Source organism: Octopus sinensis, linkage group LG11 (genome assembly GCF_006345805.1).
Source record: "Octopus sinensis linkage group LG11, ASM634580v1, whole genome shotgun sequence".
NCBI classification, from domain to species: domain Eukaryota; kingdom Metazoa; phylum Mollusca; class Cephalopoda; order Octopoda; family Octopodidae; genus Octopus; species Octopus sinensis.
In genome coordinates, this window is record NC_043007.1 from 19,418,106 (window position 1) to 19,441,508 (window position 23,403).

General features: G+C 40.9%; 1 protein-coding gene across 5 annotated transcripts in view; it reads right to left on the reverse strand.

Moving 5' to 3' along the window:
- Positions 1 to 23,403, reverse strand: part of LOC115217128 (1-phosphatidylinositol 4,5-bisphosphate phosphodiesterase beta-4) — a 203,371-nt gene that overhangs the window by 114,349 nt on the left and 65,619 nt on the right. For 4 of the 5 annotated variants that reach the window (XM_029786732.2, XM_029786731.2, XM_036507169.1 and 1 more), the window contains exon 2: positions 8,974 to 9,117. In XM_029786732.2, coding sequence (XP_029642592.1) covers positions 8,974 to 9,057 — 84 coding nt within the window. In that variant the 5' untranslated portion in view covers positions 9,058 to 9,117. Of the gene's footprint in view, positions 1 to 8,973; positions 9,118 to 9,387; positions 9,510 to 23,403 lie in introns of those variants that run through there. The other variant, XM_036507168.1, reaches the window with a different exon arrangement.

Consider the following 23,403-nt stretch of genomic DNA (forward strand, 5'->3'; position numbering starts at 1 on the left):
TACACACATATATGATTACATACACACACACACACACATGCATACAGGCTTGCATGCACATTACATGTGCTTGCACACGTACACACACACACACACACACAAAGAATCGAAAAGAATTGTAAATTGCAGACAGTTTATTTAGAACCAGATTAATCAAGGTGAGATATTTATTTTTTTTAAGATGGAAAGGTGTAAATTAACTCTTTTCATAGCAACCCACCAGGGACCAACCTTAGTTCCATCATATGAACTTAGTGTTTTAAAACATTCTAAATTAAAAGCTTTCATCAAAATTTCTTGCTAATTTCATTACAAACATCAGCTTAATAACAACAATTGTCATTTTACTAAATTCTTCATTCTTTAAAAAATTTATTGAAACAAAATCTGTGAATTTTGACAGACATCATCATCATCATCACCATCGAATGTCTGTTTTCCATGCTGGCATGGGTTGGACAGTTCGAAAGAAGATGGTGAACAAGAGAACTGCACCCAGCTCCAGTGTCTGTTTTGGCAGGATTTCTATGATTGGGGGCCCTGTCTAATGCTAATCCCTTCTTTTTATGAGTGACCTGAGTACTTTTTATGTGGTAATGACACCAGAGGGGTCATCAAGAAACTCGTAAGACGAAATGAAAGAGACAAGGGATATTTAGTTGTTATTTCTAGCCTATCAAGCAATGAATAAAGGCCTCTTGCCTTATAAAGCTTTGTTCAGTCACCCCAGTCATACATACATACATACATATACATACATACATACATACATACATGCATGCATGCATGCATGCATGTATACTTATATATATTTGACACTGGATTACTAGAATTGGTAGAAAGACAAAATGCATTGCACTGATGGTTGCTTTCCAAGTTCAAATCCCACCCAGGATGATTTCACCTTCCCTTCATTCTGAGGTCACTAAAATATAAGTAAGTACCAGCTTTTCAAGTACCAGGATCAATATATCTGTCTGCACACCAGCATGGCAACAGATCAATAACTGAAACCAAGTAAAAGTGTTGAAGAACATATATATGTACATGTGTGTGTATGTGTCTGTACTTGTAAATATATATATATTTATTTATTTATTTATTTATTATATATATATATATTTATTTATATATATATATTTATTTATATATATTTATTTATATATATATTTGTTTATTTATATATATATTTATTTATATATATATACACACACACACACACATACATACACACATAAAATGTATAGTGTTATCATCATCATCATCATAATTATCTTTGTTTCACGTCTGCTTTCCATGTTCACATGGACTAGACAGGATGTCATAGTTGGAGGTCAAAAGGACAATATTTTGCTTGCTCTTCAGTTTTAACAGAGTTCCTGTGGTCGGATGGCCTTCCTAACACCAACTATTTTTTCAGAGCATACTATATGTGGCTTTTTCATGGCACCAGCACAAGAGAAGCTTCTGCGTCCTCGGCAATATAAAAGAGGGATCACAACATTACTCACTTCACAGTGTACTGAATGTGTTTTCCATGAATCCAGAGAAGTACTAAAGGGGTGGTCATGTCCTTAAGAGGTGGCCTAAATACATCTAAAAGGGCATTGTGATTCCATATCTCTGCTTGTTTGTCAACCCTGTCCACAGAGAGCGATGCATATGTGATAGAGGCATAAATATTAGTGATAAGCGGAGGTCACAGTATTGCGAGATAAGCATCATGATTTGTAGGAACTGCAAGATATAGATAATGGTGATAAGATGCTCAACTAGAGAGGAAAGAATGATGACAAAGGAACATGACGGAGCAAATAGACCAATGATACGGACCCAGGATGTATGGAGATAAAAGGAAAAAGAACATGCTGGTATATGCAAATGAATATATCATGATGATGAGATGAATATATTATGATGATGTGATGAATATATTATGATGATGAGATGGATATATTAAGATGATGAGATTGATATATTATGATGATGAGATGAATATATTATGATGATGAATATATTATGATAATATATTATATTATGATGTAACTGAAGCAGCATTAAGATAGCCCCTTATATATCATAGTTTATGGATATACACTGTTGACAGGTGACATTCTTCAGGTCTTTATGCAGCCTGGAGCCTATTTTTGATGTCCACGAATGAATTACTTAGTGTGGCCTATATACTGGAGGAGATATGTCTTGTCTAGGCAAGTGGCTGTGAGTAGATACCATTGATGAGGCCATTGGCCATCTTACCACTGTGTGGTCCAATGTTCAAAAGGTGCTTTTTACGTGTCAATTATGTGATATCATCATCAGCCAAGACTATGATTTCACTTGGCTTCACAGGTCTCCTCAAACACAACATATCGCCAAAAAATGTGTGTGTGTGTGTGTGTGTGTGTGTGTATACATACATATATATATATATATGCATAAATGTGTATATATGTGTGTGTGTGTGTGTGTGTGTATAAACCTTTCTCTATTTTCTCTCCCTGTTCATTTCTGTGTTCCTTTCTGTCGAAGAGTGTAGGCTCGAAACATAAAATACTTCCTCACTTCCCGAGCGTTAAACTAATACATCTGTTTGTTGTTTACACACCCGACTTCATCTTTTGTTTTGTTTGTTTTTTTTTGTAAATTCCAACTATATATATATATATATATATATATATATATATATATATACAGGGTGTATCTCAAAAATAAAAAAAAACAAAAGTTTTACTGTTAATAATTTACATTCCATTTTTTTCATTTGACCCATTAGAAATAATGAAAGGAACCAGGCTAAGCTTTGAACAAATGAAATATGTCCTAAAGGGCTACTGGGAGTTTGTAGATGTAGTTGAAGTGCAAAGAAGACCCTTCAGAAGGGAGTCTGAAACAGATCCATCAGCTTAACCTTCCTTTGAATTAGAGATAAATTTGGAGCAATGGAAATGTTCAAAATGTCCACAGCAAATTTAAAGTGCCTTGACTGTAACTAAACAAGTTTACTCAACCGTGTCGGCCTCCTTTTTAGGTGCAAAATATACTCTCATGTGACACTAACACAGGGATATAGCTCGGGGGGGGGGCGTATAAAAGGTTCTAAATTTAATCATGTGATAATTCTCTGCAAACATTTGATAGAAAACATTCAGAGCAGTGATTGTATAGACATGTTCAGTCAACTGTGTCAGCCTTAACTTAAACATTGCCACTTGATACTAACACACTGGTGCAGTGGGGAATCTAGAAAAATTTCTAAGACCAGTCATGTGACTATCCTCTACCAATCAAATCCTATTTAAAACTTACACTAATTTGAGCCATGAACTCCCTATAAAAATAGGGCAAGCTTCAAACACTGGTCAGAAGCAAGATATATTTCTTTATTGCCCACAAGGGGCTAAACATAGAGTGGACAAACAAAGACAGACAAACGGATTAAGTCGATTACATCGACCCCAGTGCGTAACTGGTACTTAATTTATCGACCCCGAAAGGATGAAAGGCAAAGTTGACCTTGGCGGAATTTGAACTCAGAACGTAACGGCAGACGAAATACGGCTAAGCATTTCGCCCGGAATGCTAACGTTTCTGCCAAAACAAGATAGCTGGGTCTTTCTATTTCAACAACTTTTTGAAAATCCCTGTAAACTGAGAAATTGGTTAAATCCTTAACGATAGTGTAACCTTAAGGCATCTTCGACCTGATAAGTAGCTGGTTGAGTATCCCTTGTCCAGTAATTATTGCATCAAAAGATCTGCTAGCTAGGAAACATATGTAGCCTGGATTTTACCTGCTCCACTCATCATCATCGTTTAACGTTTGTTTTCCATGCTGGCATGGGTTGGATGGTTTGATTGAGGGCTGGCAGGCCAGGAGGCTGCACCAGGCTCCAATCTGATCTGGCAGAGTTTCTACAGCTGGATGCCCTTCCTAACGCCAACCACTCAAAAAGTGTAGTGGGAGCTTTTTACGTGCCACCGGTATGAGGGCCAATCAGGCGATACTGGCATCGGCCATGCTTGGATGGTGCTTTTCATGTGCCAAAAAATATTTTAACTATTCTCAGCACATCTTCAACATCTATTTTTTCTCTATGTCTACCCGTGTGGAACAAAATAATTAATTTTTCTATATTCTTTTATCCTTTTTCTTGCTTCAGTTATTTGACTGCAGCCATGCTGGAGCACCACCTTTAGTCAAACAAATAAGCCCCAGGACTTATTTTTTGTAAGCCTAGTACATCATATATATATATATGATGATCTTTTTTCAGTTTCCATCTACCAAATTCACTCACAAGGCTTTGGTTGGCCCGAGGCTATAGTAGAAGACACTTGCCCAAGGTGCCACGTAGTGGAAGTGAACCCGTAACCATGTGGTTCGTAAGCAAGCTACTTACCACACAGCCACTCCTACACCTATACAGTTACAGAAAAAAATTTATTACATTTCCTTCTGGCCAACTCAGACAGAATCATGATGACACTGTATGTCACAATACTGTAGGTTACTGAATTACAGGCAGACCCCCACCCCCACCGGGTGTGCTTCTGCACAGTTTCCATCTATCCACTTTTACTCACAAGGCATGGATTAACCTGAGGACCTGAAGATATAGAAAATGACATCTGCTCCATGTGCCATACAGTAGAATTGAACCCGGGATCTCATGGTTGTGAAGCAAACTTCATAACCATTCAGCTATATGTTACAGATAAAATAATTCCAATCTAAAATGAGGAGGGATGAGGGAATAAAGAAAAACAAAGAATGCTTTATTCACAATGATGTATATTCAAATTGTGTCAGATTTGAAGCTAAAGTTTATGAATCTGAGAAATAGAGCAGAAAACCTCTTCTTAGATATAACATTTTAGCAAGGAGATTGTTTGTGAATAAAGGAAATTTGTTATGGAGAGTCAGTGAGAACATGAGCACTGGTTCGGATTATAAAAAGAGGTGTAGACAATAAAAGTTGTTGTTTGTTTCTTCTCGAGCCACGCCTGGCTCATAAGGGCCAGTTTCCCAGTTTCCTTGGCGTATAGGTTCCCCACCTGGATGGGACACCGGTCCGTCACACGTGAGCTGCAAGATGCTGGAGGAAAGAGTGGGAGAAAGTTGTGGCAAAAGAGTCAGCAGAAGTTTCGCCATTACCTTCTGCCGGAGCCGTGTAGAGCTTAGTTAAATGTTTCGCTCATAAACACACACATCTCCTGGTCTGAGATTCGAACCCGCGATCCCTCGACCACAAGTCCGCTGCTCTAACCACTAGGCCATGTGCCTCCACAGACAAAAAGAGTTGGAAATTATGGAGTAGAATGTTATCATTGAAGCGCCTGTGTCTGTGATTCTCACTTTTAATACCTGCACCAGATCCAAAATCTGGATTTTTTTTGTGGGGATGGGTAAGGGGTGAGGGGCTGCACCAAAAAGGTTACGACAAATCAGTTACTCTTTTACTTGTTTCAGTCATTTGACTGTGGCCATGCTGGAGCACCGCTTTTAGTCGAGCAAATTGACTCCAAGGCTTATTCCTTGTAAGCCTAGTACTTATTCTATTGGTCTCTTTTGCCGAACCGCTAAGTTACGGGGACGTAAACACACCAGCATCAGTTGTCAAGTGATGTTGGGGGGGGGGGGCAAACACAGACACACAAATATATACACACACACACGTGTATATATATATGTGCGATGGGCTTCTTTCAGTTTTCGTTTACCAAATTCACTCACAAAGTTTTGGTCGGCCCGAAGCTATAGTAGAAGACACTTGCCCAAGGTGCCACGCAGTGAGTGTGAACCTGGAACCATGTGATTGGTAAGCAAGCTACTTACCACACAGCCACTCCTACGCCTATACAGTTACAGAAAAAAATTTATTACATTTATAGAGGGAAAACCGTTGGGAACTGCTGCAAACTGCTGATCTATGTAGTCATCCAAATTGCTAGAAACAGCAGCCAAATATTTTTTTCGTACTCTGCAATCTTAGAAAATGGCAGAACATGCTGCATGACATAGTCCTGAATGTAATAGGTTTGATAAAGATGGGATAACCACAAGGCACAGTCCTTGTTTGTCTGCCTCAATGAGATCGTTGCCAGAGCAACAAGCTGGTCTTCTTAGCATTTTGCCCAGCATGCTATCAATTCCGCCATCTTAAATAATAATAATAATAAATAATAATAATAATAATAATATAATAATAATAATAACCCCTTCTAAAGGCCTGAAATTTTGGTAGGGATGAGGTAGTCGATTACATCAACCTAGTATTTGGCTAGTACTCTATTTTATTAACCCTGAAAGGATGATGGGCAAAGTCAACCTCAGTGGAATTTGATCTCAGAACATGAAGAAGCATGAAATGCTGTTAAGCATTTTGTCTGTTGCACTCAGGATTTTGCCAACTCACATCCTAAATGATGATAATAATAATAATAATAAGGCAGCGAGCTGGCAGAAACGTTTGCACACCGGGCGAAATGCTTAGCGGTATTGCGTCTGTCGTTGCGTTGTGAGTTCAAATTCCGCCGAGGTCGACTTTGCCTTTCATCCTTTCGGGGTCGATAAATTAAGTACCAGTTACGCACTGGGGTCGATGTAATCGACTTAATCCGTTTGTCTGTCCTTGTTTGTCCCCTCTATGTTTAGCCCCTCGTGGGTAATAAAGAAACAAATAATAATAATAATAATAATAATAATAATGTGTATTGAAAGGGATTTTTGGGGTTTGAATAATTCACCTTTGGAAACATGGGTGTTTCATTCAACATCCTTAAACAACCCTTATTCAGGGACCTTTTGAGCAGGATGGGTTACTTGACCAGAAGAAAATTCTAACCGGGCCTCACCTGCAAGGTCATGCGCTGTTTGTCTTGATATGAGATCACCATGTCACACACATATGATTGTGATGCATGTGCCTGGTGTACCCTTATCAGATGGGTAGTCATGATGGGTATACTGGGCTTCGTATATTTTACCCCAGTGTCACTTTGATGGCATGTTCTGCTCTCTCACTCAATAATAATAATAATAATAATAATAATAATAATAATCTTTTCTACTATAGGCACAAGGCCTGAACTTTTGGGAGAGGGGTCAGTCATTTACATAACACCAGAGCTCGACTTGTGCTTATCTGATTGACCTTGAAAGGCTAAAAAGTGAAGTGACCTTGGCAGCATTTGAACTCGGAATCAAAAGCTGGAAGAAATGCTGCTGAGCATTTTCTCTGGCATCTAAATGATTCTGCCACCTCACTGGCTTAGTAATAATAAGGGTTTCACATTTTGGCACGGGCTAGCGATTTTAGGGAAAGGGATACGGGATCAACCGGTACTTATCGACCCCGAAAGGATGAAAGGCAAATTCTGCCACGGTGGAATTTGAACCCAGAACATAAAGACGGAAGAATTGCCATTCGACATTTTACCCAGAAGTAATGGCATTAAGCATTTTGCTAACGATTCTGTCAGTTCACAACCTTAATAATAATAATAATATAATAATAATGATAATACAACAATCTCACGATATTTTATACTGTGCGACGTTTATAATAATAATGATAATAATAATAATAAAACATTCAGACAAATGCATAACAAAAGCACCGGGACTTACAAGTATATATAACATACAGAAAATAGCACTGCTAGGCACTGCACACGTCCTACACAAAACCCTTTCAATACAGTGAAAATAAGAGCATCACAACAAACCACAGCACATACCCAAGGCACACAGTGCTGCGCTCGGTAGTGAAGTGAAAGCACGCTATAAAAATAAAACTACTGAATAATAATAATAATAATAATAATGATAATAATAATAATAATAATAATAATAACCATCAGAGCATCACAACAAATCACAGCACATACCCAAGGCACACAGTGCTGTGCTCAGTAGTGCAGTGAAAGTACGTGATAAGAACAAGACTACTGAATAATATGCTGAGATTCCTTCGGTCATGACTGATCATGGAATTGCACCTAGAAAGTTACCCTCCCAGGCACAAGTCTGGGCAAGGTTGTTTAAGGAAGACCAGCAGTCGCCCATGCATACTGGCCTTCTCTCTCCAAGCCACTGATGTTATCCAAGGGAAAGGCAAAGGGGCCGATACAGCTTGGCACCTGTGACGTTGCATCTCATTTCTACAGCTGAGTGAACTGGAGCAACGGGGAATAAAGTGTCTTGCTGAAGAACACAACATGCAGCCAGGTTTGGGATACGAACTCACAACGTCACGATCATAAGCTCGACACTCTAACCACTGAGCCATGAATAATAATAATAATAATAATGAAAGCAATAGATATAAATAATCCTTTCCCCTGGAGCACAAGGCCTCAAATTTGGGGGAAGGGATTAAGTCGATTACATCGACCCCAGTGTGTAACTGGTACTTATTTAATCGACCCCCCACCACCATAAAAAAGGATGAAAGGCAAAGTCGACTTCAGCGGAATTTCAATAGAAATAGATAATAAAAACAAAAGTAATAAAAATAAAGGCGTAGGAGTGGCTGTGTGGTAAGTAGCTTGCTTACGAACCACATGGTTCCGGGTTCAGTCCCACTGCGTGGCACCTTGGGCAAGTGTCTTCTACAATAGCCTCAGGCCGACCAAAGCCTTGTGAGTGGATTTGGTAGACGGAAACTGAAAGAAGCCCGTCGTATATATGTATATATATATATGCGTATGTTTGTGCATTGTGTTCCCCCCCACCCAACATTGCTTGACAACAGATGCTGGTGTGTTTACGTCCCCGTCACTTAGCGGTTCGGCAAAAGAGACCGATAGAATAAGTAGTAGGCTTACAAAGAATAAGTCCTGGGGTTGATTTGCTCGACTAAAAGCGGTGCTCCAGCATGGCCACAGTCAAATGACTGAAACAAGTAAATGAGTAAATGAGTAAAGCAATTAAGAATTAATGATAACGATGAATAAAAGTGAACTTACCTCATCCCAACGGTCAAATGTATTTCCTTTTAAGAGGGGATCCGGCACTGGGATGCGCCATTGAAACTCAAAGGGCTTGGCCATGGTGCCAGGAATGGTCCGTTGCCTCCAGGGACACTAAGCTGGGGTGGGGGAATCAGTTATCTGTCAAAGAAGGAAAGAGAAACTTCGGATGAGTAACGAGAATCACCGAAATAAGAAATAAAATACATGGAAAATAATAATAATAATAATAATAATAATAATAATAATAATAGTAATAATAATAATAATAATAATAATAATAGTAATAATAATAATAATAATAATAATAATATAATAATAGTAAAAGTAGCAAATGCAGTCGCAATGAGGATAATATTTTTTTTGTTTTTTTGCCTGGTTTTAATGGTTTTAAAGACGTAAGATATTTACTTGCAGGACAAATGAGAAGTTGTGATATTCATGTATTTCTTCCGAGTTGCTAGTATCGTAAATGAAGTATTTTCAAGTTGATTTCACAAACCGGTTTTGATTACAACTAGCAACACACCACCACAACCACCACCACCACCACCACCACTGCTACTAATACTACTACTACTACCACCACCACCACCACCACCACCACTAATACTACTACTACCACCACCACCACCACCACCAATACTACTACTACTACCACCACCACCACCACCAATACTACTACTACCACCACCACCACCACCACCAATACTACTACTACCACCACCACCACCACCACCACCACTACTACTACTACCACCACCACCAATACTACTACTACCACCACCACCACCACCACCACCACTACTACTACTACTACTACTACCACCACCACCACCACCACCACCACTATTGCTAGTACAACTTTCATCTGCCACCACCACCACCACCACCACCATTGCTGGTACAGCTTTCATCTGCCGCCGCCACCACTGCCACCACCACCTCTCCTATCACTACTACCCCCATGGGCACCTTAAACAACTGGTGTTACAACCACCCTCACCACATGCCAACACCATGAGAATAGAGGGAGCAGAATTATTCAACTGATTACCATAATCCTTTTATCCTTTAGTTGTACAACATAATGTAAACAGAAAGGACTAAGGTTCAATACCTGTCACATCCTCAAATTGATGACAGAAAGGCTAAATTTTTTAATTTATCTTGACCACCATCATCATCATTGAAGTGTGACAAATTCAAATATTTGAATGCAGCAGTGTTTTTTATCATCATCATCATCATCATCATCATCATCGTCATCATCATTTGTGTCCATTTTCCATGCTGGCATGGGTTGAACTCTTTGACAGGAGCTGGCAGGGCCAGGCTCGACACCAGGTCCCATTGCTTGCCTTTGGCATGGTTTCTATGGCTGGAAACCCTTCCTAACATGCCAACCACTTTATAGAGTGTACTGATTGTTTTTATGTGGCACCATCACCAGTGCTTCTTACATGATCGTCCCTGATGCTCTTTGCATCCTTACCAGCATCAGTGGTTTCTATGGCACCAGCACTGGGGAATTTGTTTTATTTTTTTTTTTATTATAAAACACCGCCAGCTACTAACAGACCTTTTATGTATTCAATATGTGTGTGTGTGTGTATATATAATATATATATATATATATATATATATCCTCCTCCTCCTCCTCATCATCATCGTTTAGCGTCTGCTTTCCATGCTGGCATGGGTTGGACGGTTCAACTGGGGTCTGGGAAGCCAGAAGGCTGCACCAGGCCCAGTCTGATCTGGCAATGTTTCTATGGCTGGATGCCCTTCCTAACGCCAACCACTCTGTCAGTGTAGTGGGTGCTTTTTACGTGCCACCGGCACAGGTGCCAGACGAGGCTGGCAATCGGTCATGATCGGATGGTGCTTTTTACGTGCCACTAGCACGGGGGCCAGGCGAGGCTGGCAACAGCCACGATCGGATGGAGCTTTTTACGTGCCACTGGCACGAGGCCAGTCGGGGTGGCACTGGCAACAGCCACGTTCGGATGGTTCTCTTACGTAATATATATATATATATATATATATATAACGAGACATCTGGAGATATGCTGTGACTGTGAAGACCCTGCAAATCAAGTGAGTTCATGGCTGTATCCTACACCAGTTTCGCATAACCAGCCCCAGCCCATTCAAAAGTACCATGGCTCTATGGGGTTAAGAACTTTTCATTGCAATCAAAGAGTTCTAAGTTCCAATCCAATTGCATGGCACCATGAACAAATGCCTTTTACTGGAACCACCGGTTGACCAATATCTTGTAAATGAAATTTTGTGGACAGGAACCGTAGAGAAGTGCGTATTGTGTAGACATATGTGTGATGTATGTAAGCATGTGCTTATGTGTGGTTATATGTGTATGTGGGTGTGTCTTTTGTGTGTGTGTGTTTGTCCACACCATCACTTGACAACCGGTGTTGGTGTGTTTACATCTCCGTAACTTAGTGGTTTGGTAAAAGAGATTTATAGAAAAAGTGAGAGGCGTTAATAAAAAAAAGTATTGGGGTTGATTTGTTTGACTAAAAATTTTCAAGGCGGTGCTACAGCTTGGCCACAGTCTGATGACTGAAACAAGTAAAAGGTGAAAGATAAAGGATAAAAGATGTTAAAAGCACACTGAGTGCAGATGACACCTAATGAGGACAATGATGACGATGACGACAAGAACAATTGTGATGACAACACCGACGATGACAATGATGATGATGATAATGACGATGATGATGACAATGATCTATTCTGACTGTTGTCATTGAGCACTCTAACTCAAGACTCTCTTTTCTACAGAGAATTCAGTAAAATAGGCGTAGGAGAGGCTGTGTGGTAAGTAGCTTGCTTACCAACCACATGGCTCCGGGTTCATTCCCACTGCATGGCACCTTGGGCAAGTGTCTTCTACTATAGCCTCGGGCCGACCAAAGCCTTGTGAGTGGATTTGGTAGACGGAAACCGAAAGAAGCCCATCACATATATATATATATATATATATATATATATATATATATATAGAGAGAGAGAGAGAGAGAGATAGAGAGAGAGAGGGAGGTGCAGGAGTGGCTTGTGGTAAGAAGCTTGCTTACCAACTACATGGTTCTGGGTTCATTCCCACTGCTTGGCACCTTGGGCAAGTGTCTTCTACTATAGCCTCGGGCCGACCAAAGCCTTGCGAGTGGATTTGGTAGACGGAAACTGAAAGAAGCCCATCGCATATATGTATATGTATATATATGTGTGTGTGTGTGTGTGTGTGTGTGTTTGTGTGTTTGTTTGTGTGTGTTTGTCACCCCAACATCGCTTGACAACTGATGGTGGTGTGTTTACATCCCCCGTAACTCAGCAGTTCAGCAAAAGGGAATGGATAGAATAAGTACTAGAGTTGCAAAGAATAAGTCCTGGGGTCAATTTGCTCAACTAAAGGCGGTGCTCCAGCATGGCCACAGCCAATGACTGAAACAAGTATAAGAATAAAAGAGTAAAACATTCAGGTGCCGCCACTGTTTTGCCGCCACCTTTGCCCCTCCTGTGAAAAGACAAGACTCAAAGCATGGCCAAAGGAACCAATTATCATAACTGCTATTATCATTCTAATATTTTCTTTACCTTCCTATTTACACATGGCAGGTGTTGGCTATAGAATAGTGTAAACAACATATTCTTTTTCTCATTCAGGTGTGAAAACTTCAGATTTAAACGTGTCTCCCACCCCACCCAGAAGATATTGTCCATTCAAAGCAACAGAGATTTATGTGTTGCATTCATTTGATGCCTAATTGCATTAGCTGCTGTTGCCTTTAATGAGGCTGTGGTTGCTGTTTATTCTTATGCTCGTTATTTAACCCTAGGCCAGACCTGATTCAACAGATTTTATAATCAAGCGATTTCCAGCAATGACCATCCAGCTATTTTTTTTTTGGTTCTAATGAAAACATTGTTTCTAGGTCTGTCTTGGAAGGGTCATTAGTTGGCATCCTTTTTGTCTCGGGAGACAATGGAGTTGGGCATAAAAGTAGTCTAGTCCGGCTTTTACATTTAATGTCCTAATACATTTCCTGCTGTGGCTGTGTAGTCCTATCCTGGACAAACACTCCCTTTGGCAGGTGCCGCAAAGGGTCATTATGCCAGTAATAATAATACATGTGAAGGTGCATGGCTCAGTGGTCAGAGCAGCATTCCTCAACTAGAGTTCCCTGGAACCCTAGGGTTCTGCAAAAGGTTCCTAGGGGTTCTGTGAGAAAGAATGAGATAAACTAATGCTAATTCCATGATTGTAATATTACCATACATGCACAACATATTATTGGTAATCTTGTAATTGCATCTCATAACAACAATACGGCACAATTATTTCACCTCAAAAGGCCCCGCTCTCTTCAACATTACACCAGGACACGTCAAAACAGAAACTGACCACACAAAATTCAAGAAGTCTTTGGACAAATTCCTTCAAGCAGTCCCAGACAAACCACCCACACCTGGATATGTCTCCACATACAATAACTCTCTTTTCGAATGAGTCTTGGTGCCCAAATCCTGGATAGAAAGACTTCGCCAGGTGGTGCTATTATGTTAGACATGGCCTGGGCCAAAACCTTTCTAAGTTATATATATATATATATATATAAATATGATATTTACCACATAAAGTACGATGAAAAATATATGAGAAAGATATAGTATGTAATTCTTTTTGTGCAGGGGTTCCTTGAGACCTGTAATTTATTTTAAGGGTTACGCAAGGGCAGTAAGGTTGAGAAACACTGGGTTGGTAGTGAGTTCAGTTCCCAGGCAAGGCTGCGTGTTGTGTTCTTGAGCAAGACACTTTATTTCACATTGCTCCAGTCCACTCATCTGTAGAAATGAGTTGCGACATCACTAGTGTCAAAGCTGTATCGGCCCCTTTACCTTTCCTTTGGATGACATCAGTGGCATACTGAGGGGAGTCAGGTATGCATGGGTGACTGCTGGTCTCCCACAAACAACCTTGCCCAGACTTGTGCCATGGCGGGGGAACTTTCTAGGTGCAATCCCATGGTCATTCATAGCTGAAGGGGGTCTTTACCTTAATAATACATACACTGGTTCAATTCCACTTCTTTATTATTTGTCAATTAGTTAAATATCTAATCAGTTAATTAATTAATCATTTGTTTAATGGTTCAATTGATTGATTGTTAGTCAAAGTTCTTTCACTGCTATTCATAATCTTCTCAATCATTTGTCCTCAATCATTTGTCCTCAATCATTTGCCCTTAATCATTTGCTCTCAAAGTCTGTCCTATTGTTTCTAGGATTACATCATTAAGGTGTCCTTCTATTTTTGAAGAAAGTAAAGAGTAATTTAAAGAAGATTTGGTTTGTATTTCTGGTAGGTTGTGTGAATAACTACATACCAGTTCCCTTCTTTGTTTTAACTTCATCTGCTGTCACTGTTTACCCCCAATTTGGCCTGAGAGAGCACACTTACCATCAAAGACATTCCAGCTGTGACCCTCACTCCCAGTTTTATTTTCAGACATACTATTCTCATTTCAGTCATTTTTGCTTCTTGTTCCAGTCGTTTAACTACGGCCAGGATGGAGCACCACCTTTTTTTCTTTTTAGTTGAAAAAATCGACCCCAGGACGTATTCTTTGTAAGCCTAGTACTTATTCTATCAGTTTCTTTTCCCGAAGTTATGGGGATGTAAACACACCAACATCGGTTGTTAAGTGATGGTGGTGGGGGTGAGAAACACAGACACAAAGACACACATAAAATTGATGGGTTTCTTTCAGTTTTTGTCTACCAAATCCACTCATAAGGCTTTGGTCAGCCCAAGGCTATTGTAGAAGACACTTGTCCGCCGAGGTGCCTCGCAGTGGAACTGAACTTAGAACCATGTAGTTGGTAAGCAAGCTTCTTACCACACAACCACGCCTGCACCTAAGATTGTACCATTTAGCATCTCCATCCTTATTTTCAAGACAGTAAATGGTAATCTGAGGCAGCAAACTGGAAGAGTTGGCAGCACATCGGACAAAATGCTTTGAAGTGTTTCTTTCAGTTCTTTATGTTCTGAGTTCAAATCCTGCCCAGGTGAACTTTACTTTTCATCTTTTTGGGAGTCGATAAAATAAAGTACCCTTCAAGCACTGGGATTGGAGGTATCGACTTGTCTACCCCTCCCCTCAAAGTTGTTGGCCTTGAACCCTGCAATGGACTAGTATCCCTTTCAGGAACAATGTGAACTCAGCCAAACAGATGCCACGGAAACCAGTCTTATGAGTCTGAGAACTTGAGAAAAAAAGGTGAGTTCTGAGAGATTTGGCTTCTATTTTTGTCATGTTAATGAACTGGAAGAACCAGCAGTAAAGGTGACCTCAATGGGATTTTAATTCAGAATGAAAAGGGCCCTGACTAAATACCACAAGGCATTTTTCTCTACTATTCTACCAATCGACCTCAGAACTTATTCTTTCTAAGCCTAGTACTTATTCTATCAGTCTCTTTTGCCAAACTGCTAAGTTACATGGACAGAAACACACTAGTATCGGATGTCAAGGGATGGTGGGAGAACAAACACAGAAACACAAACATACACATACATACATATATATATATGTACAACAGGCTTCTTTCAGTTTCCATCTATCAAATCCACTCACAAGGCTTTGATTGGCCTGAAGCTATAGTAGAAGCACACTTGTTGAAGGTGCTGTGCAGTGGGACTGAACCCCGAACCATGTGGTTGGTAAGCAAGCTTCTTACCACACAACCACTCCTGCACATATCTTGCTCAAGAACACAACATACTGCCAGGAATTGAACTCACAGTCATGAGCCAAACGCCCTAACCACTAAGCCATGCACCTGAGCTGTAACTACTACAACCTCTACACCACTTGTAGAACTGCATCCAAAACATCAATAGCCTGATGTACTCTGAAAGTCCCCTGAAGTTCAATGCAGCCTGTTACATAAGTGGGGACAATTAAGTTTTGTGTTCCACCCAGATTAAACAACCCAGGTAGTATTGGTGGTGGTAATGGTGGTGGTGGTTGTGGTGGTGGTAGTGGTGGTTGTGGTGGTGGTGGTGGTGGGGTGGGGTTGGGGACGAAACAACTTTAAAAGTGATATATTCGGTATATTGCAATGTGTGAATGTGAAACAGAGAGTGGTGGTAGTGGTGGTTGTGGTAAGTGGTAGCAGTGATGATGGTGGTGGTGGTGATGGTAGTGGTTGTGGTGGTGGTAGTGGTGGTTAGTAGCGGTAGTAGTAGTAGTGGTGGTGGTAGTAGTGATGGTGGGTAGCAGTGGTTGTGGTAGTGGTGGTGGTGGTGGTGATGGTAGTGGTTGTGGTGGTGGTAGTGGTGGTTGTGGTGGTGGTAGTGGTGGTGGTGGTGATGGTAGTGGTTGTGGTGGTGCTGGATAGTAGTAGTGATGGCGGTGGTGTTGCTGGTAGTAGTGGGCAGCAGTGGTTGTGGTAGTGGTGGTTAGTAGCGGTAGTAGTAGTAGTGGTGGTGGTAGCAGTGGTGGTGGTGGTGGTGGTGGTGGTGGTTATGTCTGTAGAAGTATAGAGAGCTCATGTGGAGCCATGTATATTAACAAAGCGACACTACAGCTTGACGCAATGCTCTACATAACATGAATTAGTAAATATTACAAATTAATACATGCATACACACACACACACACATACACACACACACATAATAGAGATGGGGGTATGACAGGAAACAAGTGGGGGGGAGGATAAAAAAGCAAAGAAAGGAAAGAATGAAACTGTGTCAGTCTCTTTTGTGTAGATGTGAAAAGGAAAATATTTGTGCGTCGAGGGGAGGGGCCTCGTCTCGATTTGATTTTTGTCATTTGAATAGAAAAAGTCAAACTACAAGTAGAAATAATATTTGCAAACTAAGTCATCAACCCGACCCCTATGAACGGTGATCTCCTGATTAAATGCGCCGCCTTGACTGGCTCTTGTGCCAGTGGCACATAAAAAGCACCATCCGTACGTGGTCGATGCCAGTGCCGACTTGACTGGCTTCCATGTCGGTGGCATGTAAAAAGCACCAACCGTTCGTGATCCTGGCACCTGTGATGGTGGCACGTAAAAAGCACCATCCGAACATGGCCGATGCCAGCGCCGACTTGACTGGCTTCCATGTCGGTGGCACGTAAGAAGCACCGACCGTTCGTGATCCTAGCACCTGTGATGGTGGCACGTAAAAAGCACCATCCGAACGTGGTCGATACCAGTGCCGACTTGACTGGCTTCCATGTCGGTGGCACGTAAGAAGCACCAACCGTTCGTGATCCTAGCACCTGTGATGGTGGCACGTAAAAAGCACCATCCGAACGTGGTCGATACCAGTGCCGACTTGACTGGCTTCCATGTCGGTGGCATGTAAAAAGCACCAACCGTTCGTGATCCTGGCACCTGTGATGGTGGCACGTAAAAAGCACCATCCGAACTTGGTCGATACCAGTGCCGACTTGACTGGCTTCCATGTCGGTGGCATGTAAAAAGCACCAACCGTTCGTGATCCTGGCACCTGTGATGGTGGCACATAAAAAGCACCATCCGAACGTGGCCGATGCCAGTGCCGCCTTGACTGGCTTCTGTGTCAGTGGCACATAAAAAGCACCAACCTATTGTGGCCGTTGCCAGCCTCCCCTGGCACCTGTTCCAGTGGCATGTAAAAAGTACCCACTACACTCTTGGAGTGGCTGGCATTAGGAAGATCAGCCAACTGTAGAAACACTGCCAGATCAGAGTGGAGCCTGGTGCAGCCTCCTGGCTTCCCAGACCCCGGTCAAACCGTCCAACCCATGCTAGCATGGAAAACGGACGTTAAACGATGATGATGACGACATATATACTTATACACATACTAACATGTGCATGCGTACATACACATACTTACACACAAACACATACATACTGAGACTGGCGCTCTGTCAGTTATGGCAATGAGGGTTCCAGTCGATCCGATCAACAGAACAGAGTCGTTGCGGAACTAACGTATCCTTGACGAAGTTCTCAGGGAGATTAAGCATGACACAGAGTGTGACAAGTTATGACCCCTTTGAAATGAAAGGTACTACTCATTTTTATCAGCTGGGTGGACTGGGACGATGTGAGATAAAAAGACTTGCTTAAGGACACAGGTCACCAGATATCGAACCCAGGATCTTATGATCTTAAACTGAATACCCAAACCACTTGGCCACACGCTTTCCCTATACACATAAATATATATACATATGATGTCTGCCCCCTCGTTATCGAGTATGGCCATTGCATGAAGCTTAACTGTTACTGGTGCTGTGATCGAATGTGACTTTTTAGCCCAGCTAAAGATCTACAATGTCTTGTACAGAATTGGCAGCTAAAACCTTTACCGGTAATAGCTGGCTGTAGTTGTAACTGGGCTTCATGTACCTTTGCATGTCGTTTAAGTCCTCCTGCTGAATTACACTCTCTTATATATATACACATATATATATATGTGTGTATATATATATGTACGTATATACACATACATACATCATTATTGTCATTGTTATTGTCCAACATCCATTTTCCATGCTGGCATGGGTTGGATGGTTTGCAGGAACCAATAAAAACCTGAGGACTGTACCAAACTCCAATGTCTGCTATGGCATGGTTTCTATAGCTGCATGCCCTCCCTAATAACATCCACTTCACAGAGTGTACTGGGTGCTCTTTACGAGACACTGGTACATCTAGGGTTGCCAAGTAACTCACAAGACAATGCATACCATATTTGGTGATTCACAAAGGTACACCCTTTCCAAAAAAGATGTTTCAAAAGATGGAAAAAAAAAACCTTTGGTCTCAAATGCAGTGTTTGACCATTCTTACATGTTTCAGTCTACTTAAACCTTTTCAGCCTGAATATATGTGGCAGAAACTGAAATGCATTTGTTATCACCTCACTTATTCTCAACCCCGCCCTCGTCCCTCAAGGGCATGTCTCAACATAGGTACATGGGGGAGCAGCAGGATAGCAATGACACAGTTGGCAAAGGGGATGGGGCAAAAGAGAAGGGGAGGGGCAAAAGCGAAGGGGAGGGGCAAAAGCGAAGGGGAGGGGCAAAAGAGAAGGGCAGGGGCAAAAGAGAAGGGCAGGGGCAAAAGAGAAGGGCAGGGGCAAAAGAGAAGTGGGGGCAGGCAAGAAAGATCTCAAAGTGGCAATAATTGATCTCATCCTGAATCTCAGACAATCCGTTTTCAGCAGTTTGATCAATTCAACAACCAGACCCATTGAATTTGTGAAGAAGTGGCTGAGTATCTCAAGACAAGCGTAACCTTTAACCCTTTAGCATTCAGATTACTCTGTCAAATGTAATGTTTATCTATTCCCACAATTTTAAATCAATGATTCGTTATCTCATAGCTTTGAGATTTCAATGATGTGATTGCTTGTCACATGCCCTTGAGGGCATTTTTCAACACATCTTTGCCACCACCTCTCTCACCATTGCTCTCTTTATCTTACTCTCTAACTTACTCTCCTTTCTTTTCCAACTGGGGTATTTCTGTATCTACTCTACCCTTGTCCCTCTTCACCGTTAATCTCTCAACTGGCACCAACCGCCGCCCCCTCCTTTATACTACTCTCCCCTCCACTCCCAGCTGAGGAGTTGTCTTGGAGGTTGCTCGGTGACCTTGGCAGTGCTGGTGCCATGTAAAAAGTATGCAGTACTCACTGTAAAGTGGTTGGCATTAGGAAGGGCATTCAGCCATAGAAACCCTATCAAAACAGACAATTGGGGCCTGGTACAGCACCTGGCTTTGACAGCTCCCTGTCAAACCGTCCAACCCATGCCAGCATGGAAAACTGGTATCAAATGATGCTGATGTCTGTGTATCTTTTATGCCATCAAATACAGTACACACACACACACATACACCACCCCCAACACACACACATGTTCTTTTATTTTTTTACTTGTTTCAGTCATTTGACTGTGGCCATGCTGGAGCACTGCCTTAAAGGGTTTTAGCCAAAGAAATCGACCCCAGGACTTAAGCTTTGTAAGTCTAGTACTTATTCTATCGGTCTCTTTTGCCAAACTGCTAAGCTACTGGGACATAAACATACCAGCATCGGTTGTCAAGTGTTGGCAGGGGGACAAACACAGACACACGCACACCTAAATATATATACATATATACATATGGAAAAGGTGGGGAACCACTGTACTATAGCCTTGAGTCAACAAAATTCTTGTGAGTAGATTTGATAGACGGAAACTGAAAGAAGCCTATCATATGTGTGTGTGTATGTTTTTGTTTATGCTTGTTCCCATCCACTGCTTGAGAAACGGTGTTAGTGTGTTTATGTCCCTTTAACTTAATGGTTCAGCAAAAGAGACTAATAAAATAAGTACCAGGTTTTGCAAAAAAAGAAATTAAAAGAATAAGTGCTGGGGTCTGCTTATTCAACTAAATATTGTTCAAGTTGATGCCCCAGGATCGCCACAGCCTAATGTCTGAAGCAAGTAAAAGATTAAGGTTACAAGAATTGTAATAATTAGAGAAATAAATGTTTGTTTTTGAGGAATTTAAGAAAAGATTAGCAAATAATAATTATTTAAATGGGTCTTCCCACAGACAGCTTTGAATATGCTTATCCTGATATGTGTGTGTGTGTGTGTGTGTGTGTGTGTGTGTGTGTGTGTATAAATGAAATTTTTAATTTAATTCATGGACCCCCATTACTACCTTTGCAGACCACCACTGGTCCATGGACCACATGTTGCGAACCACTGGTATAGCAGAAGACACTTTCCAAAGGTGCCGTGCAGTGGGACTGAACCCAGAACCATGTGGTTAGAAAGCAAGTTTTTTACCCCACACACATGCCTACACCTCTTTTTTAAAAAAAATTAATCCTTTAGTATTCAGATTACTTTGTTAAATCTAATCCTTATTTATTTATTCCAATAATCCTGGATTATCTTGTAGTTTTTGAGATTTCAACGAAGTAATTGTTTGTGTTTAGAACGACATAGTAGGATAGGTGTGAAAGGCAAGATCTAGCCTGTTTGAAGAGAAAACAAGTAGAAAATTTTGGGTAGGATATCATCATCATCGTTTAATGTCTGATTTCCATGCTAGCATGGGTTGGACGGTTCGACTGGGGTCTGGGAAGCCAGAAGGCTGCACCAGGCTCCAGTCTGATCTGGCAGTGTTTCTACAGCTGGATGCCCTTCCTAATGCCAACCACTCTGTGAGTGTAGTGGGTGCTTTTTATGCGCCACCGGCACGGGTGCCAGTCAAGGCGGCACTAGCATCGGCCACGTTTGGATGGAGCTTTTTATGTGCCACCGGCACAGAAGCCAGTCAAGGTGGCACTGGCATCAGCCACGTTCGGATGGTGCTTTTTACGTGCCACCAGCATGGAAGCCAGGCAAGGTGGCACTGGCATCGGCCATGTTCGGATGTTGCTTTTTATGTGCCACTGCCATGGAAGCCAGTCAAGGAGGCACTGGCATCGGCCACGTTCGGAAGGCACTTTTTATGTGCCATTGGCACGGAAGCCAGTCAAGGTGGCGCTGGCATCGGCCACGTTTGGATGGCGCTTTTTATGTGCCACCGGCACAGGGATCACGTCTTTGGAATAAATGTTAAAATGTTAAGTTGGCAGGTGGTGGTGGTAGTGGAGGTGATGGTGGAGCGCAACTGTCAAAATTCAACCTTGAAGAAAATGTGAGGTGATGGCTTCTTAGCGTCAGATGATATGTTAAACAAATGGCATGCAGGAAGAATGAAGCAGTGATATATACAGCATCTTGGAAGATTCTGTAAATGGAAACCCGAATAGGAATCACTCGCTGCAGCACACTGGTTTGTTAATGAGTAAAAATTGAAACTTTAGAAATTCAGAATTTACATATATTTATAGACTGGCTCATCATCATCATCATAATAATAATATTAATAATAATAATATTAATAATAATAATAATAATGATGATAATAATAATAATGATAATAATAATAATAATAATAATAATAATAATGATAATAATAATAATAATAATAATAATAATAATAATAATAATAATAATGATGTGTATATGTCTGCATGTATATGAGTGTGTGTTTATGTATGTATGTAGGTAGGTACGAGAGAAAGTTGAAGGTAGTGTTATTAAAAAAATTATCAAAAATAATAAATATTATTTACTGGGAAAGAATTTGATATATCTGGAGAGTGTGTGTAATTTATTAGATAGAAATAAAGAGCGACTGGGACTTTGAAGTTTCATCGACCACAGATCATCAGTCTGTCGGATAAGCATTTACTGGCAAGCCTTCAAAGGCACACCATCCATATGTATATATGTACGTGTGTATGTATCACTCGTTACTCTAACTCACATCTGTCATTCATGTGCATTCCATGTAATGAAAGATGGTACTGGAACTACCTTACTTCCCATACTTCCTTCCTACCACTGCCCTTATAATTTTTTCTTCATTCGCTCATCTTGTGACCCTCATGAGATATTGAACCAAACCTTTTTGTACTTGATTCACTCTGTTACCACTCTTCCTGCTGTCCTGCCAGTCATCACTCACTCTCCCCAACACCACATATTATTGCCATCCATCACTTACTCTTACCGTTGTCTAACTGCATCATTCTGAATCATTCTGTTTCCACCCTCATACAATAACTCCCTCTCCTTAATCTTCATTTATCATTCTTTCACCCATTTACCTTTTCAGCCACATTTCCTCCAGTGATCATATGATCAAACATGTTTTGTAGTGAGGAATTTTTAATCTTTCAATGCACAAGACAACCTCTCTCATGCTGGAATCACAATAACATGAACCCTGTCTGCTCTGTAATGGTTTGGCAAATTAATGAAGAAAATCTAGGGCTAAGAGGGCCTGCCTTTTAGTTTCATCTTGTTGAGGGCAAGACATCCCTTCAAGTGCCATGATACAAAACATTCAGTGCCCAACTTATCTTAACTCCCAATTAGAACTGCCTGGATCTTGAACTTTTCATTTCATTCCAACATGAAATTTCTTGTAACTGACTTATTCCCTGCCCTCAAAATTACTGGTCCCATACAAAAATTACTATTATTGTAAATGAATAAATTCAAAAATTAATGAATTTAAATTTCACAGAAATATTTATTGGTTCTATTTATATACATATGAATGAAATTAATTAGGAGTTACTAATATACATAGACATAAGGTGGTGAGCTGGCAAAATCGTTAGCATGCTGGGCGAAATGCCTAACGGTATTTCGTCTGCTGTTACATTCTGAGTTCAAATTCTGCTGAGGTCGACTTTGCCTTTCATCCTTTTGGAGTTGATTAAGTACCAGTTACACAATGGGGTTGATGTAATCAACTTAACCCTTTGTC